The 18090-nt window shown below is 47.1% G+C and overlaps 1 protein-coding gene across 2 annotated transcripts in view; it reads left to right on the top strand.

Moving 5' to 3' along the window:
* Positions 1–312: 312 nt before the first annotated feature.
* The window catches only part of SBSPON (somatomedin B and thrombospondin type 1 domain containing), a 37351-nt gene continuing 19573 nt past the window's right edge, over positions 313–18090 (top strand). Inside the window, 2 exon segments of one of the 2 annotated variants that reach the window (NM_001075869.2) lie at positions 313–580; positions 12717–12911. In NM_001075869.2, coding sequence (NP_001069337.1) covers positions 367–580; positions 12717–12911 — 409 coding nt within the window. In that variant the 5' untranslated portion in view covers positions 313–366. 2 annotated transcript variants of the gene reach the window in all.

The following is an 18090-nucleotide window of genomic DNA, read 5'->3' as shown; positions in this document are numbered from 1 at the left end:
ACCTGTCCCCAGAAGTCAGGAAGCAGAGTTTGGAGCCAGGACATGTGGCCGCCCTGGCGGGGCGGCTGGCGGGCCCGGTCGCTCCCTGAGATCCCAGAGCACCTGCTTTTCCGCTGCCTCCCGGCCTTCCCCGCGGGCCGGGCCATGGGCGCCGTGGGCAGGGGCCCGGGGTCCCGAGCGTCGATCGCGGGCGCCGGGGGCGGAGGCGCCCTCCCCGCCGGTCCCCGCCCGGCTCCCGACGGGCGCGCCGCCAGGGCCGGGGTGGGGCGAGGGCCGGCGCGGGGCAGGGCCGGGCCGGGCTGCTCCGGGGCCGGCGCTCTCCGAGGAACCCCGGCACTTGCCCCGAAGGTGTGCAGAGCGCGCGCCATGAGGACGCTGTGGATGGCGCTGTGCGTGCTGGCGCGGCTGTGGCCCGGGGCCCTGGCCGGCTGCGCGGACGCAGGGCGCTGCTGCCCCGGCCGGGACCCCGCCTGCTTCGCCAGCGGCTGGAGGCAGGACCGGGTCTACGGGACGTGCTTCTGCGACCAAGCCTGCCGCCTCACCGGGGACTGCTGCTTCGACTATGCCAGGGCGTGCCCAGGTGGGTGGCAGGCTCGAGGGTGGGCAGCTGGCGGTTCGCCCGCAGCAGAGGGACGCAGGTCCCACACTGGGGACCGCAATGCCGGAGCCAGGCTTTCCTGGGCTCATCTATTCCACCCTAGACGCCTCCTCACCCCTACCCGCCCCACCCCCCCGCCACCTGCCCCATTCAGGTCCACCCAACTCTATGCTAGGGTCCTCCAGCCCCTTGCATCCAGGTCCACCCAGCTCTTTTTGTCCTAGGGTTCTCAGCCCCCTCTCTCTAGGTGCTCCCCAGACTCTCCATCCTAGGGTCCCCCTGCCCCCTCCATCCAGGGATCTCCAGTCTTCTGGACATACAGTTCCAAAGCACCCCTTCCCACCACGGCCTGGCCAGAGGGCCTAGAGCCCGTGTTCTGGAAGGGCACAGGCCATCTCTGTCTAGTGAAGCCCTCCACTTGGGAGCTCCAGGCCTGGTCCAGCCACCTTCTGCCTGGAGACATGGCGCTGACAGGTGCCAGGGGAACGCCCCAGGCCAGTTTCCACAGGGGTGCTTTCTTTTAACCCTTAGCTTTCAATCAAGAGGGAGTGAAAGGAGGAACGTGGCGCCAAGGCCTGGCTCTGGGAGGGTGCTTTCTTCTGGAGAAGGAGTTCCTGGAGTACCACAGTTGTCCTCACCTGCACTCTGGCCCGTTGCACAGCCTCTTCCTCCTATGAGGTGTTCCATATATTCTTTAAATTCAGTTGTATCCATATAACAGGACTAAGGGTTTTATCTCAGGGTTCCTAGTATGTTTCATTCTTGCTGGTTTTCCTTTAGGTTCAGTCTTTTTAATCTTTAAACCTCACACATAGGCTCCTGGTATAGATGTGATAAATGCCAACTTAATTAAAAGGTAAAGGAAGACGTGGTGAGAGTAGTCCTGAAGAACAAGGCATACTTGAGAAGAAGCCAGGTCTGGAAAGAAAAGTAGCCCTGCTCCCTGATAATCACAACACCCCCAAAGCCACACATGCATTAGGGCTTAACCTCAAGGATCCTGGTGTGGTGGGAGCCTCAGCATGTTCCTGGAAAAGGAACCTGCAGGGCTATTATTCCCCAGGTACCTGGATGCCTGGTAGAGAGTAGCACCCTTTCTGCCTCTTTTTAGGCAGGGAGAGGCCACGGGCCCATGGCAGGATGGTCAACCAGGCCCGCTGCTGAAAACACAGTTGAAAAAACATGAAGTGTTTTTTTTTTTAAATCTTGATTGAAAGCTAATGATACATCTGAGAATATTGATTTTTTTTTTTTTTTTTTGATAAGCTGCTTTCCTGCTTCTGCACCAAAGCCAGGGCACTTTACTACCCAAGTAAGGTGAAGAGTCAATTACTTAGGAAATGCAGTAGCCTCTGGCCAGGTGCCCCTGCTCCTCACAGCATCCCTCCCAAACTCCTGTTTGTCTTGGTTCCCTGGATCACTTGAGCGAAGCCTGCCCACTATGGCAGTCTCTCTCTCCAAATCTTTTTTCTCTCTTGAGCATTCTACCTACATTGTAAAGGGAAATACAGAATTCCTGCAGTTCAGTCTGTGGTAAACACAGTGATACAAAAACCATGAAGACACAGTTTCTGCCCTCCTGAGTCCAGCAGGGAAACACACATACAAAACCGTCTGCCACATGCTCAGTGGCAAAACAGTGGATCTGGGAGGCCAGAGAGGAAAAGCTCAGGAGACCGGAGGAATTCAAGGACGGCTCCTCAGAGGAAGTAATGGGCAAGCCTAGTCACAGAGAATGAGCGAGAAGCCTCTAGAAGGAGGATGGGGGTTCTAGGAGGAAAGCATCCATGGCTGTTCAGTGTTACCTGTGGGCAGCAGCCTTTTGTGCCAGTGCTAGGCCAGGCCCTGACAGTCACCTGATGAACAGGACAGACAGTGAACACAGCTAGATAGGTGAGTGTCAGGAGGAGAACTGGCCTTTTCATGAGCCCTAACAATGCTGTGAGGAATTCCAGAATCCTCCAAGTCTCTATTTGGTCAAAAATAAATCCCTCCTTTTTAGTCCAGGAAGCAGAAATACTAAAACAAAGGCCTGTCATTTCAAAGTGAGGATTTTGGGGGAAGGTGATAGCAGAAGAGAGAAGACTTTACCATCTCCCAGAGAACTCAGAAAAAAATCCTGGGCTCTTTGTGCTTAGGGAGGGCTGGGGCGGCGGACGAAGAAACCCAAACCAGAAAAGGGAATGGGGCCTGATAGGATTTTTAAAGGAGTATTTTCAGGAACCTTAAATGCCCTTCCCAAGGGAGTTAGCAGAGGCTCTCCCAGGCCTAGGCAGAAACAGGCTTGGGATGGAAAAGGCTCCTCCGTGATAGATTCTCTGCATCTGAAGTTCTGGGGACAAGGCAGCAAGAAAATAGAGACAACCAGGGACTTCCCTGGTGGTCCAGTGGCTAAGACTCCTCCTTCCCAGTGCTGGGGACCTGGGTTCCATTCCTAGTTTGGGAACTAGATCTCGGAGAATCCTGCAAATACAACCTGGCACGGCCAAATAAATAAATTAATTAAACTGTTTTTTAAAAGAAGAAAGAAAATAGAGACAGTTGGAAGGCAGCCACTCTGTGAGCCTGAGCCTTCTCAGGCCTCCACGCTGAGGGAGAGTGAGGGGCAAGACGGAGCTGAGCTGCTTGGCTTCCTTGGCCCTGGACCAGCATCACAACCATGCTGTGTGTTTGGGGAGAAGGTGAGGTGGGCTGGTATTGGTGTTTCCCAGCTGTAGGAGCTGGGGCTTTCAGAGGGCTTTCCCATCACAAAGTTAACACTAGTGGGGAACAGAATGAGTCAGAACCCATGACTACCTGCTTTCAAGCTGCCATCAGCCCCATCTGTCTGTGCCAACTCATAGCTGTGATTTACTCCTGGATAAATCAAGGTGCAGCAGCTCAAAGCTCCCAGTGACTCGGTGTACACAGAACCGCTCTGCCTCTGAGAATCTTGTTTGCTTCTTACCTAAGGATGCATTACCTGCCAATGCTGCTGGAAGCAGTTTTGTCTGAAATGACATTACATGTGAATGAAAAAGGTAACTGTGTCAATGGAACTTACCTCTAGCCCTTCTGATTTTTTCTTCTTGATAAATGCATTATTGTTATTATTTTTTTGATGTGGCTAAGAGATGAAGTACTGGAAATTTTTTCTAAATAGAAAGTTATTTTTTACTCAGTAAAAATAAGTTGGCTGTAAAGACTGACTAAACTTTCAGGATTTCCCTGGCAGCACAGAGGTTAAGCCCCTATGCTACCAATCCAGGAGGTGCAGGTTTGATCCCTGGGCAGGGGACTAAGATCCCACATGCCCCACAGCACAGCCAAGAAAACACACACACAGACACACAGACACACAGACACACACACAAACCCAGAATGACTAAGCTTTCCAACAAAAAATAAGTTCTGAAACTAATCATCTCAGAAAATCTCATTAGGGTGATGGCATGGGTTTCAACACCCATAATGTATGTTCATAACTACTCCACATCCCCAAATGATAGAAAATTCACCATTGGCTGAGCCTGAGCAGATATGGGAAAAGGCCAAGAAGCCAGATCCAAGTTACCCTGCCCTGAAAGAACTTCCTGGAAGATTTGCTTATCAGGCTCCTAATGCCCAGGCTCCAGCTCATCAGCTGTGTTCACAGAATCTGCCTTCTAAGACCATAGAAGCAGTAAGTTGCACTAGATCTTGGATGAGCAACTTAGGAAAGAGTAATCATAAACTCAAGTGAAGCAGGACAAAGAAACGAGTAGCCTATATGGGGCCAGTCTCTTCTGCCAGATTGATGGGGAATCTCGGAAACCAACTAGGGCTTCCCGGGTGGTGCTAGTGGTAAAGAACCTGCCTGCCAGTGTAAGGAGATGTAAGAGACCAGGTTCTATCCCTGGGTCTGAAAGATCCCCTGGAGGAGGAAATGGCAACCCACTCCAGTATTCTTGCCTGGAGAATCCCATGGACAGAGGAACCTAGCGGGCTACAGTCTGTGGGGTCACAGAGAGTCAGATACAACTAAAATGGCTTAGCACACAGCACTAGGAAATCAAGTGGCCAAAATCTGCTGACATCTTAACTGGAGGGAGCAGGGGCACCATGCTGGAAAATACAGGCTCCCAAACTCACCCCCCAAAAAGGACGGCACAGTCCACGATGATTTAAAAAATCAAGACTTCACTGGAGCCGTCATGGCCTGAGAGACAGTGTGTGGCTTCCCCCGCCTTTGTCCCTGCGGAAATAACGAGCAGGGACTGGCGCCAGAATTTGACATGATTTGGCTGCAGCCCTGGGTGTGCAGTCCAGGAGGGGAAAGTCATCCATGCTTACCCAGCACTTACTCTGTGCCAGGCCCTCCTCTCTAAGCAGCCTCACAGCTCTCAGTTTCCTTAGGTCTCACAACCCACCAAGGCATTCTCCATTTTGACCTCATTCTACAAATGAGCTAAACAAGCGCAGAAAGGTCAAGCAGTTTGTCCAAAGTCACACAGCTAAAAAGTGATGAAGTGACATTTGAACTCAGGGGCTCTGGATCCAGAGCCCACAGGTTTAAACATTAGGTTTTCACTGCCTCAGGGAAATGAGGCTTTATGGGAAGCTGTGGACTTTGCAGAGCAGGCACCATATAAATACTGGTAGAGTGAGTCTTTTTTTTCTCCATCAATTGTGTGCCTCTCGAGGGCAAGAAAATGTGCCCTGCTCCTCTTTGAAATCCCCTAAGAGTTATTGCGGAGCTTCCCAGGTGGCACTAGAGGTAAAGAACTTGCCTGCCAATGCAGGAGACATAAGAGACAGCGGGTTCAATCCCTGTTTCGGGAAGATCCCCTAGAGTAGAGCATGGCAACCCACTCCAGTATTCTTGCCTGGAGAATCCCATAGACAGAGGGGTTTGGTGGGTTATACTCCTAAGGTCACAGAGTCAGACATGACTGATGCAACTGAGCATGCACACACTCAAGAGCTTTTGCAATGTTGCTAACAAACGACTGTCCAAAAAAAATGGGACCGACCACTCAGTGCCTCTGAGGCATATCCACATGTCCTTTTTAAAAATGATAGTTTCCTTCCTTATCACAAAATATATGTTTGTTGCAGAAAGTGTGGGAATGCACAAAAGGAGAACAGAACTCACCTTAGAAACTTATTACCTAGAAAAGTATCATCTTTTTTATTTTTATCCCTTTTCCCCCAACCCCAGGTTTGCACGGTGTCTACAACCCTGTTTTTCAAAGGTGACAGTTCATTTCACTGTCCTGCTAGCATTTCATAAACTTGTCCAGTTAATATCTCAAAAGAAAAAAACAAAACCAACCTATCAGGGACCAATAATGTGGTTTCTGCAAGAGGAAACAAATACTTGATCATTTTATTTATGCTTTTGAGGGGCTCCATAGGCACTTGGGCAATTTTTATGGTCTTGTTTGACTTTCAGAGAAGTTGTGACAAGTTTCCTGGGAAAGGGGCACATATGCAGAAGGAGAGAGAAAAAGGCAGATGACGTAAATTTAAAATTGTGTCACCCAGGGGCTTCCCTGGCAGTCAGTGGTTAAGACTTCATCTTCCAATGCAGGGGGTGTGGGTTCGGTCCCTGGTCAGGGAGCTAAGATTCCCACATGCTTTGCAGCCAAAAAACTGAAACATAAAACGGAAGTACTATTGTAACAAATTCAATAAAGACTTTAAAAGTGGTCCACATAAAAGAAAAAGATCTTTAAAAAAATAAATAAAATTGTGTCACCCTGAGGAATGTGTGTGTGTGTGAGGGACTGTTTTATTTTTCCTTCATAGACTTTTTTTTTTCTTTCAGTTTTTGGCTGTGCTGTACAGCTTGTGGGATTTTAGTTCTCCATCCAGGGATCAAACCCAGATCCTCGGCAGTGAGGGTATGGAGTCCTAACCACAACCACCAGGGAATTCCCTTCCATAGACTGTCGAGAAACAGAAGCCAAGCATCAATGCTGCTGCTGTGCATAAAGTGCAAAAAGAATATTTCCTTAGAAATGGTTAGGGCTAAGAACTGATTGGAACTTTAAAAAGTGAGGGAGAAAGTGCTTGATCGTGGGTGGCCTTCACCTTTTAGGTGGCAAAGAGCCAGGCAGGCAGGGCCAGATTACAGAGAGGAAAGTTTGAGTGTCTGATTAACCAAGGAGAGGCTATAGGAAGATAACCAGGCCTTACATTAAGAAGAAATAATCCAGACTGTATTCATGAAATGAAGGAGCTTGCCCTTCAGCTCAGTTTGCTGCTGCAGCTGCTGGTGTGTGTGTGTGTGTGTGTGTGTGTGTGTGCGCACGCATGTGTGTATTTGGCATCATCAAGGAAAAGCATTAGAAAAAAAAATTTTAGATTACCCTTTGATACCTACAGGACTTCCCTGGTGGCTCAGATGGTAAAGAATCTGTCTGCAGAGCAGCAGACCTGGGTTCAATCCTTGGGTGGGGAAGATCCCTGCAGAAGGGAATGGCAACCCAATCCAGTATTCTTGCCTGGAGAATCCTATGGACAGAGGAGCCTGGCAGGCTACAGTCCACGGGGTCGCAAAGAGTCGGACACAGCTGAGCGACTAACACTTGATACCTACAGTTGAAAATAGTGTGTGTAATTCTGGTTTCCACCTCTATCTGGACTGGGAATGGGCCTGGGGGAAAGTTGAGTGGGAAATCTGAGAGGGAAAGTATCTATAGAAAGATGGGTCCAAAAGCTGCGGGGCAGGGGTCTACTGGAACAGTCAGTCCACGAGTGGCTCAGACGAGATACACACAGGGGTTTTCCCACCGTATTCTGAAATTCTTGAGTGAGGGAAATCAGGCTCAAATAAAAGGAAATACCACCTCACCCCACAGATATTAATGCTGAAAAAGCTTGTCACTTTCAAGATGTGGTAATGCCAGGAGATATAAATGGATTAAGAAGGACTTGATGGACTGTGGTTGCTGGGAGAAACTGGACTCTACGTAACCTTAAGGAGCAGAGAAGCAGTGCTCCTTCCAGGGGCACTCTTTGGGGCCACCATTGCCAGGAGATCCCAGGCAACTCTGGCCCAGGTTAGGAATTTCTTCTGTGTTTGGCTCTGCGAGTTTCTGACTTTGTTCTTCCTCCGGCTTTCCTTCACACCCTGGAGCCTCTGTCAGTCCTTTGGCTTCTTATTGGGTTGGGCAAAAAGTTCATTACAGAAAAACCCAAATGAACTTTTAACCCAACCCAATACTTATGATGTGAGCAGGCCAGAGTCTGTTTCAATGTAGAATTTAATTTAGAAAGGAGGAGGACCTGGTCTAATGCCATTTCATTCATCCATCTGACAATTTATGGAGCACCTGCCATCTGCCAAGTGCTAGGGATGAAATACAAAATGAACAATAAACAAAATAAATACATATGTATTCTGAATTATGGGCTTCCCTGGTGGCTCAGAAGGTAGAGTCTACCTATAATGCGGGAGACCCAGGTTCAATCCCTGGGTCAGGAAGATCCCCTGGAGAAGAGAATGGCAACCCACTCCAGTATTCTTGCCTGGAAAAGTCCCATGGACTGAGGAGCCTGGCAAGCTACAGTCTATGGGGTTGCAAAGAGTCAGACACAACTGAGCGACTTCATTTGGTTGGTATTCTGAATCATGGAGATGCTAGAAGGCAGGAAACACTGAGGTCTGAGAGGAAATAATTTTGTGGGGTGTGTGTATGTGTGTGTGTGATAAGCCGGTCAGGGAAGGTCTCCCTGGAAAGGAAATAGTTCAGCTGGGACCTCAAAGATGAGCCGAACCCAGCCATGCCCAGTGTGGGAGGAACATTCCAGCAGAGGGAACACACAGCCAAAGGTCCTGAAAAAGCATGAGTGGGTGTGGCAGGGGCAAAGGGGCCACCGTGGGCAGAGCTTGGAAAGAGGTGTTGGGGAGTGGGGGCTGGCTCCCAGTGGGAGTGGCAGGCAGGCACAGGCAGGTCACCCAGGACTTGGTGGGCCACTCAGGGAGTTTGAATTCTATTCCAAATTCAATGGCAAAACCTTGGAAGGAGTTTTAAAAGCCATTAAGAGAGAGAGAGAGAGAGTAGTGGTACATCTTTTGAAGTAATTTTACTTGGATCCCACTTGTGTTCAGTCACTCAGTGACTGAACTCTTTGCGATCCCATGGACTGTAGCCCGCCTGGTTCTTTTGTCCATGGGATTTTCCAGGCAAGAATACTGGAGTCGGTTCCCATTTCCTTCTCCAGGGAATCTTTCTGATCCAGGGATCAAACCCTCATCTCTTGAGTTTCCTGCATTGACAGGCAGATTCTTTACCGCTGAGCCACCCAGGAAGCCCAATTTTACTTCGATATGACTGGGTATTCCCCTTAGAACATGGGGAAATATCCCCTACTCTTGTTTGAAGATTCATTACTGAACTGTTTAACTTACTTTTTTGCTCTTGGCTGTTCTCCCTGTGGCTATGGTGGGGACGTGTGATAACCAGAAGGCTCCAGAGGGAGGGACATGAGCTGGCACGTATGGGGAAAGGCTTGACGGTTCCTTCCATTCCGGATCTGTCCACTTGCCACTCCCCAGTGACCCCAGAGCCAGAGGCGTTCACTGCACCCAAAGTAGAAGCTTAGACATCCCCTTCCTACCTCTGTTCTCTTCCATGTCTGATTCTGTGTCCGTTTCCCATTCCCTTATACGTCCTGGGATCACCTCCCAAGTAAATTGCTCTCAGTCAGATCCATGTCTGAGGGTCCACTTCTGGGGAAACCCACCTGAATGTTATGTGGAGTTGAAACAAAGGAGAAGAAAAAGGCTTGCAGTGCTTCTAGGCACCCATTAAATCTAGGCTTCTTTCCTCTAAAAAGGGTAGGTGGTTCCATTAAATTCAAACAAAGACCCAGGGGAAGCTGCAGTGAGCTTGGAATCAGGAGCTCTTTCTGCTGGCTAGGTGAGAGTCTGCCGGCCCCCAGTGACAGCCAGTGAAATGTGAAGGATAAGAAAGTCATGTGAAGAAAGACTGTTTTGTTATGCTGTATACAGATGTGAGTTAGGTGAGCTTTAGTGGGAAGGTAACAAGAATACTAATGGAAGAGTTCAAAAGGAAATCTGTGTCAAGTAGCTGAGATATATGACTTGTGGTAATAAATCTGTCAGAAGTTTCTGTTCTCCCAACCTCCATGACCAAAGATTGCTTGTGATCTGTGACAAATTGCAATCCAAAGAATCAAAAGTTCACAAGTTAATCAAGATGAGAATCTTTTGTGCAGAACAGGAATAAATAATTCAGACTCATCTTCCAACTCAAAATATTTTGTGGAACACCTGTCTACTGGTGAAACTCTACATGAACTTTTTTCACTTTGTTTGACAATGAAGACCCCAAGATGTTCTTGTTCGGGGCCCAGAACTTTCTGATTCTCCTTATGAGGCTGTTAAAATCATAGATTGGGCTTCTCAGGTAGCGCTAGTGGTAAAGAACGCTGCCTGCCAGTGCAAGAGACTTAAGAAACGTGGGTCCAATGCCTGGGTTGGGAACATGCCCTGGAAGAGGGCATGGCAACCCACTCCAGTATTCCTGCCTGGAGAATCCCATGGACAGAGGAGCCTGGCGGTAGGGTCACAAAGAGTTGGACATGACGGAAGCCACTTAGCACATACATACAAAGTCATAGATTAGGAAGAAAGGGCATAGCATTTTGCCAAGGACAAATATTAACCAATAGGAACAACAATTGATTCAATCATTCTGTGATTTGAGGACTTTACCTATGATTCCCAAATAAATAAAGATTTATGAGACAAGACATAAATGTTGAAGAAATACTGGGAGACTAAATTCATCCTCCCATGTCAACTGTTACCCTATGGATAATGTATTGTTGTCGTTGTTCAGTTGCACAATAGTGTCCTACTCTGCGACCCCATGGACTGCACCACCCCAGGTTTCCCTGTCTTTCGCCTTCTCCCAGACCTTTGCTCAAACTCATGTCCATTGAGTCGGTGATGGATAGGGTATAACCAAGGCCATATAACTAAGTTTTGGGTTAAAGCCATGGCAAAATTGTATTTTATACTGCCTCCAAATGTTTAATTTTTGAAACAAGTGTATATTTTTAAAGTGTATTATTAAGTGTAGTTCAAGCATAGGACTAACTAAACTCAGGGATGAAGAGATTTGGGGGAAGAAAAAGAGTTATTAAAGGAATTAAGGACAGGAGGTGTCCTTCTCAACCAGCTCCTAACCTGAAATCCCCTTAAATGCCTTCTGGTTCTATGGGCCAATTGAATCACAGGGCTGTGAAAATAAAAAGGGAAGGTTAACAAGAGATAATGAGCAGGAAGTGACCTGTTATTGATTTTCCAAAGGATGTGTGCATGGCAGATATTGGAAATGAACTCTGGTGTGGCTCATTCTTGCTTCCTTAGATTGTTGACATGTGATACCTATAAGGCTTTTTGTCTGTTTTGTTTTTAGGTTCACAGGATTTTATTTTATTTTATTTATTTGCCACATTGCAAGGCATGTATGATCTTAGTTCCCTGACCAAGGATCAAATCCGGAGCCCCTGCAGTGGAAGCACAGAGTCTTAACCACTGGACCACCAGGGAAGTCCTACCTATAAGTTTTTAGATGATTAATAAAAGCAGTTTTACAGCAGTTTGACGCTCTTTAGTTACTGACTGAACTTTATGATGTATGTTACCCTTTTCATGTCATGGGTAGTGCTACCGAATGATGTAGCTTCCAGACACCACGAACCCTAAACTAGAGTGTGCCGAGAGGCAAAATGCGTTTTCAAGTACAAATTGTCAGAAGTCCCATCAGATTTCAAAGAAGTTTGGGTGTTTTCTTGGTGAAGACTTTGAAAACTTGAATGTATGAGGGTGATTGGAAAAAGTGGGTCATGTTTTTGTGGGAAAGGAATTTTGGCATCCAGTTCAGGGTACATCTTCTGTTTCTTTGTTTTTCTCTTTTCTTATATCCAATTTCAGGTCTTCAAGTAATTCAACTTGAAAACTCAGTACAGTCCTTTTAAAAGACTTATTAGGATTTTAAATGAAAAAGTTAAATATGCAACCACATTGATTTTTACAGTCATGGGCAGAGAACCAAATTCATCCCCTGACTCTGCCCCCATGCCTGACCATGGGTATTCTTACCCTCTGTGGGCCCTGGTTGCTGATCTCTAAATGTCACCTCGTATAGTGTATGAGTCCCTGAGCCATGGAAGGTGAGAATAGAGCACCAGGAGAACCCTACTGGATAGGGGTCATTGGTGTGGCCCTATGCCATGTCTTAAGGAGGCACATTTCCTGATAAGAATTGACCTGGGTAAGTGATGGGATGGTGGGAGAAGTGATTGGTGGGAGAAACACCTGTTTTGTTTTTTTTTTTTCCTGGCTTCACGGGGTCTTTGTTGCTGCACATTGGCTTTTTCTAGTCTCAGGGAGCAGGGGCTATCTCTGGTGCGGGGTCTTCTCGTTCTGATGGCTTCTGTTGTTACTGAGCAGGGTTCTAGGGCCACTAGGCTTCAGTAGTTGCCAGCTAGGGCTTAGCTGCTCTGCAGTATGTGGAATTTTCCCAGACCAGGGATGGAACCTGTGACCCCTCCATTGACAGATTCTTAACCACCAGCCCACCAGGGAAGTCCCACCTTTTCTTTTTTAGAATTTATTTCCTTTATGTTTTCTACAATGAATGTGTATTACTGCTATTGTTTAGTCGCTACGTTGTGTCCAACTCTTTGCGACCCCGTGGGCTGCAGCGCACCAGACTTCCCTGTCCTCCAACAATGAGTGTGTATTACTGTTGCCCTAAAAATATTCTGGACAGAGGAGGATAAAGTTACAATCAAAGGAAAACAAGGGCAAAGAGCTGATTTAACACTGGACTGTAAGAGGAAGTACCCTGAAGGCATCAGTCTCTTACTCGGGTGGGTCCTGGCTCAGACCCACCTTCATGATCCGGGAACATCCGCCCGTCTCTAAGGGATACCCATTTATCAGTTCACCATCAGGGTGGGTAGCGTCAGTGTCAACCTTGTGCGTTCCTCCTGATCCACCGCGGGTCCCGGCACGATGTATGCACAGCCTGAACTTGACTGTGTGTCTTGGCGGGAACGGCCTGGCAGGCGCTGGCTGTGCTCAGGTGTGCGTCCCCATCGTGCTGTTTTTCAGCTCGCCCGTGCATCGTTGGGGAGTGGAGCCCCTGGAGCGGTTGTGCCAGCCAGTGTCGGCCCACGGCGCGCGTGCGGAGGCGCGCGGTGCAGCAGGAGCCTCAGAACGGCGGCGAGCCCTGCCCGGCCCTGGAGGAGAGAGCCGGCTGCCTGGAGTACGCGACGCCGCAGGGCGAGGACTGCGGGCATGCCTTCGGTACCGCGCTTTCCTTAATTGCTGTCCCTGGGTGGTGAGCATCCAATGCAGGCACTGCAGGGAGCGGGGTGGGCCAGGCTGCGCAGAGGAGATAGGAAGCTCAGGAAGTGTTAGATAATGCCTTTATCCATCAGTTGCACTAAAGCCCTCCCCAACACCCGAGCCAGCCCTTCCCATTTATAGCTTGTAGGTGGGCCCCTCCCGCGCTGCAGGCGCCAGCTGTAAGGGACCGTACACTGTGGTGTTTAGCAAACTCTATCAAGCTGACCACAAAGGACTTAAGGTAGGATGAGGCTATTTCACACAGGATAAGATGCGTCCAGTAAGGATAACTGGATTTCACCTTTCACCGCCATCCCTGTTTAATCAGGGACACTCGCATACCTGTGAAAATAATAGAAAAATTAGAAATTCCTGTTGTTGGTGTTTAGTTGCTCAGTCGCGTCTGACTCTTTGTGACCACATGGACTGTAGCCCCTCAGACTCCCCTGTCCATGGGATCCTCCAGGCAAGAATACTGGAGTAGGTTGTCATGCTCTCCTCCAGGGGATCTTCCCGAGCCAGGGATGGAACCTGTATCTCCTGCATTGCCCTCGAATTCTTTACCACTGAGCCACCTGGGAAGCTCAACAAATTCCTAAAGCATGATAAAATGATTCTCTTAAAAAACCTGTTTCTCCTCCCAGACCAACTGGGTTGGGGCTGATGTGATGAGATTTTTGATTTGGGAAGATTGTTTTGCTCGTGGGCTGGCCCAGGAGACCCAGAGTCAGCTCCTTCATGAGTTGGGAGCCATGGGAAACTCACAAAGAAATTAACAAAAAGGCCAAAACCGGTGTGTTGATAGGGGTTGAATCTGATAGAGCAAAACACTGACTTCTCAGGGTAGCAGAGATCATGTTTTTTTCATAGGAACCTGGAAAATTCCACGTCAGCGTGATCCTCCGAGTTGTTTTGCTCCTTTGTTCTTTCCACACACAAGTGTTTCTTCAGAGTCTCCTGGATGCCAGGCACTGGGCTGGGTGCCAATCACAGTGGGGAGAAAAGTTGCTGTGAAACCTGCTGTCAGGTAGATCACAGTCTAGCGGGAGGGGAAGATGATAAGCAGATCATCCTAGGAAACTAGTCCCAGAGAATTACCACTGCAATGATAATTCAGTGGTAAATCCAACGGGGTATGGAACAAGGGCTTGCCTATTGGCTCAGTGGGTAAAGAATCTGCCTGTAATGCAGGAGACACAGGACATGCGGGTTCGATCCCTGGATCGGTAAGATATCCTGGAGGAGGAAAATGGCAACCCACTCCAGTATTCTTGCCTGGAGAATCCCGTGGACAGAGGAGCCTGGCAGGCTATAGTCCATGGCGTCACAAAGATTTGGATGCGACTGAGTGACTAAGCACTGCAAGCATAGGATATCATGTATGGAACAAGGGAGAGGTGTAGTGACTTGTGAGTGTGTATTGCAAATACAGTCTGAGCCAACAAGGAGGTCCCATGTGTGTTATAAATAGATTCCTTGGTGGAGGAGGGGATCCACAGAGGCTAGGAGGGGAGGGACTTCCCTGAGGATATGATGAGGCTAAAAAATGCAGAACCATCCAGGTAGAGGGAACAGCATGGTGAGCCAGACACTCAGGTTGGGGGGTGGGGGTTGAGGATCTGGGGACCAGTTTAGGAAAAACTCATGACCCCAAGAGGCAGTAGTAACACACAATGACCTTACAGGCTGTGTGAGAGAGGATGTTCAAAGGTTGCACTATGGCGATCACCATCCAGAGGGGGAACAGAAGAGTCTGCCAGGAGCTCGTGCATCCAGTTGATATCAACTAAGTAGCATGGTTTGGAGTCCCTGGGTGAAAGGGCTTCATAGGGCAGGTGTCATGGTGGCTTGGGGTCTTGCAACCATAAAGATTTACCTAATCAGTGGCCAGCAGACGTTGGGTATATTTCACAGGATATGTAAAATTAGGATCTAAATGGCTAAAAGTCTGCTTGTTTGGCTATTTTAAAAACAATCGAATGCACAAAAATTTTAGTTTAGTGCCAGTAGAGTTTTGTCTCATTTTGTTTATTTTTGGCTGTGCTCAGGCTTCTCTAGTTGCAGAGAGTGGGGGCTACGCTTGTTGTGGAGCGCGGGCCCTAGGGTGCAGGCTCAGTGCTTGTGGCACATAGGCTTAGTTGCTCTGTGGCATGTGGGATCTTCCCGGACTGGGGATCAAACCCATGTTCCCTGCACTGGCAGCTGGATCCATTAGAAAAAACAATGGCACCACTTAGTTACAGGGATAGGCTGCTAGAATGTATTCCTGCAGCACAGGCTGACCCTTCAGTGTGGCACCAGGGTGCTCAGCCCCCTTCCCAGGCCTGGGTCTCTTCATAGCAGGATGATAATGCATAACCTTCCATCCTTTTGTATTGTCCTCAGTTTCCTTCATCAGGGTCTTACAGTTCTCAGAGTACAAGTCTTTCACTTCCTTGATTCAATTTATTCTTAGGCATTATGTTCTTTTTGAGGCAATTGTAAATTACATTGTTATGTTAATTCCTCTTTCTCATAGTTTGTTACTAGCCACAATGTATTTTTGAGTATTGAATTTTGGGGTTGTACTGGGTCTCCGTTGCTCTGTGGGCTTTTTTTCTAGTTATCTCAAGCAGGGGCTGCTCTAGTTGTGATTTGTGAGCTTCTCATTGTGGTAGCTTCTCTTGTTGCCAAGCATGGGCTCTAGGGCTCGTGGGCTTCAGGAGTTGCATCATGTGGGCTCAGTAGTTCTGGCTCCCAGGCTCTGGAGCACAGGCTCAACAGTTGTGGCACACAGGCTTAGTTGCCCCATACCATGTAGGATGTTCTCAGATCAGGGGAACCTGTGTCTTCTGCATTGGCAAGCAGGTTCTCTACCACTGAGCTACCAGGGAAGTTCCTGTGTATTGATTTTGTATCTTAAAACTTTATTGAATTCATTAGTTCAAACAGTTTTTTTTTTTTGGTGGAGTCTTCAAGGTTCTCTATGTATTAATAGTATCATGTCATTTGCAAATAGTATCAGTATTATTACTTCCTTTTCGACTTGAATTTATTTTAAAAAATTTTTTCTTGGCTCATTGCTGGGACTATGACTTCTAATACTTTGCTGAATAAAAGTGGCAAGAGTGGGCATCCTTGTCTTACTCTTCTCTTAGAAGAAAAGTTTTCAGCTTTTCACTGTTGAGTGTGTTAGCTGTGGGCTTGTCATAAAGAAAGAAAAGAAAAGTGGCTCAGTCGTGTCTGACTCTTTGCGACCCCGTGGACTGTAACCTACAAGGCTCCTCCGTCCATGGGATTCTCCAGGCAGGAATACTGGAGTGGGTTGCCATTTCCTTCTCCAGGGGATCTTCCCGACCCAAGGATTGAACCCTGGTCTCCCGCATTGCAGGCAGACACTTTAACCTCTGAACCACCAGGGAAGCCCTTATGGCCTTTATATGTTGAGGTACATTCCTACTGTATCCAATTTGTTGATATCAACATCATAAATGGATTTTGAATTTTGTCAAATGTTTTTGCACATCTATTGAGATGATCATATGATTTTTATCCTTCATTTTGTGAATGTCTCACATTGGTTGATTTGCAGAATCAATGAAACCATCCTTGCACCCCTGGAATAAATCCCGCTTGATCATGGTATATGATTTTTTACTGTGTAATTACATTCAGTTTGTTAGTGTTTTGCTGATGCTTTTTGTGTCTGTGCTCATCAAGGATATCGGCCTGTAATTTTCTTTTTTTGTAGTGTACTTGTCAGGTTTTGGTATCAGGGTAATGCAGGCTTCATAAAATTTGTTTGTAAAATTTTCCTCCTCTTTGATTTTTAGGAAACGTTTGAGAAGGATATTAAATATTTTTTTTTATGTTTTGTGGAATTTTCCAGTAAAGCCATCTAGGCCTGGGCTTTTGTTTTTTGGGAGTTTTGTGTTTTCATTATTGTTTCAATTTCCCTATTAGTAGTCAGCCTATTCAGATTTTCTGTTTCTTCATAATTCAGTCTTGTATGAATTTATTTGTCTAATTTGTTGATGTATAGTTATCTGTAATAGTGTCTTATGATCCTTTATATTTCTGTGGTATTCGTTGTAACTTCTCCTTTTTCATTTCTAATTTAACCTGTTGGAATCGCCTCTTTCTTTCTTGGTGAGTCTAGCTAAAGTTTGTCTATTTGGTCTGTCTTTTCAGAAAACCAGCCCTTCATCTCATGGGTATATTCTACTAATTTTTAAGTCTGTGTTTATTTTCACTCTGATCTTTATTATTTCAGGAAGCAGTGAAATAATATTTTAATCCTCTTGGAACAAGGACTTGATAAACTGTGAAACAGCCTACCAAAATGCAGAAAACACTAAAATTAAGTGAGTCACTCACAGGAAAACACCTTTTAGAGAAAAACACGCTTGGTTGTATTATTGTTGTTCAGTCGCTGAGTTGTGTCTGACTCTTTTCGATCCCATGAACTGCAGCACGCTAAGGCTTCCCTGTCCTTCACAGCATCCCAGAGCTTGCTTAAACTCAAGTCCATCGGGTTGGAAATGTCATCCACCATCTCATCCTCTGTCACCTCCTTCTCCTGCCCTCAGTCTTTCCTAGCATCAGGGTCTCTTTCAGTGAGTTGATTCTTTGCATCAGGTGGTCAAAATACTGAAGCTTCAGATTGGTCCTTCCCATGAACATTCTGGGGTTGATTTCCTTTAGGATTGTGTTAGCTTTTGTCAATACCTCAGAAAGCTGGAGGCAGTACATTACCACAAACTTAGTGACTTAAACAACACAAATGTATCATCGCACAGTTCTGTAGTCAGAAGTCAGACACAGGTCTTACTGAACTTAAACCAAGGTTGTCAACAGGGCTGAATTCCTCTCTGATTGCTCTGACAGAGAATCAGTTTCTTTGCATTTTCCATCGTATCAGAGGCTTCCTTTTCTCATGGTCCCCTTCCTCCACCTTCCCAGCCAGATCGTAGCATCTTTCTGTGCCTGTCTTCAGTCATAACATCCTCCTCTAACTCTTCGAAGGACCATTGTGCTTACATTCAAGCCATCTGGATAATCCAGAATAATCACCCTATTTTAAGTTCAATCGAGTAACATCTTTAATTTCTCTTTGCCATGTAACATAACATATTCACAGCTCCTGGGGATTTGGACA

This window comes from Bos taurus, chromosome 14, assembly GCF_002263795.3.
Source record: "Bos taurus isolate L1 Dominette 01449 registration number 42190680 breed Hereford chromosome 14, ARS-UCD2.0, whole genome shotgun sequence".
NCBI classification, from domain to species: Eukaryota; Metazoa; Chordata; class Mammalia; order Artiodactyla; family Bovidae; genus Bos; species Bos taurus.
This window is presented reverse-complemented; position numbering and strand designations above follow the sequence as displayed.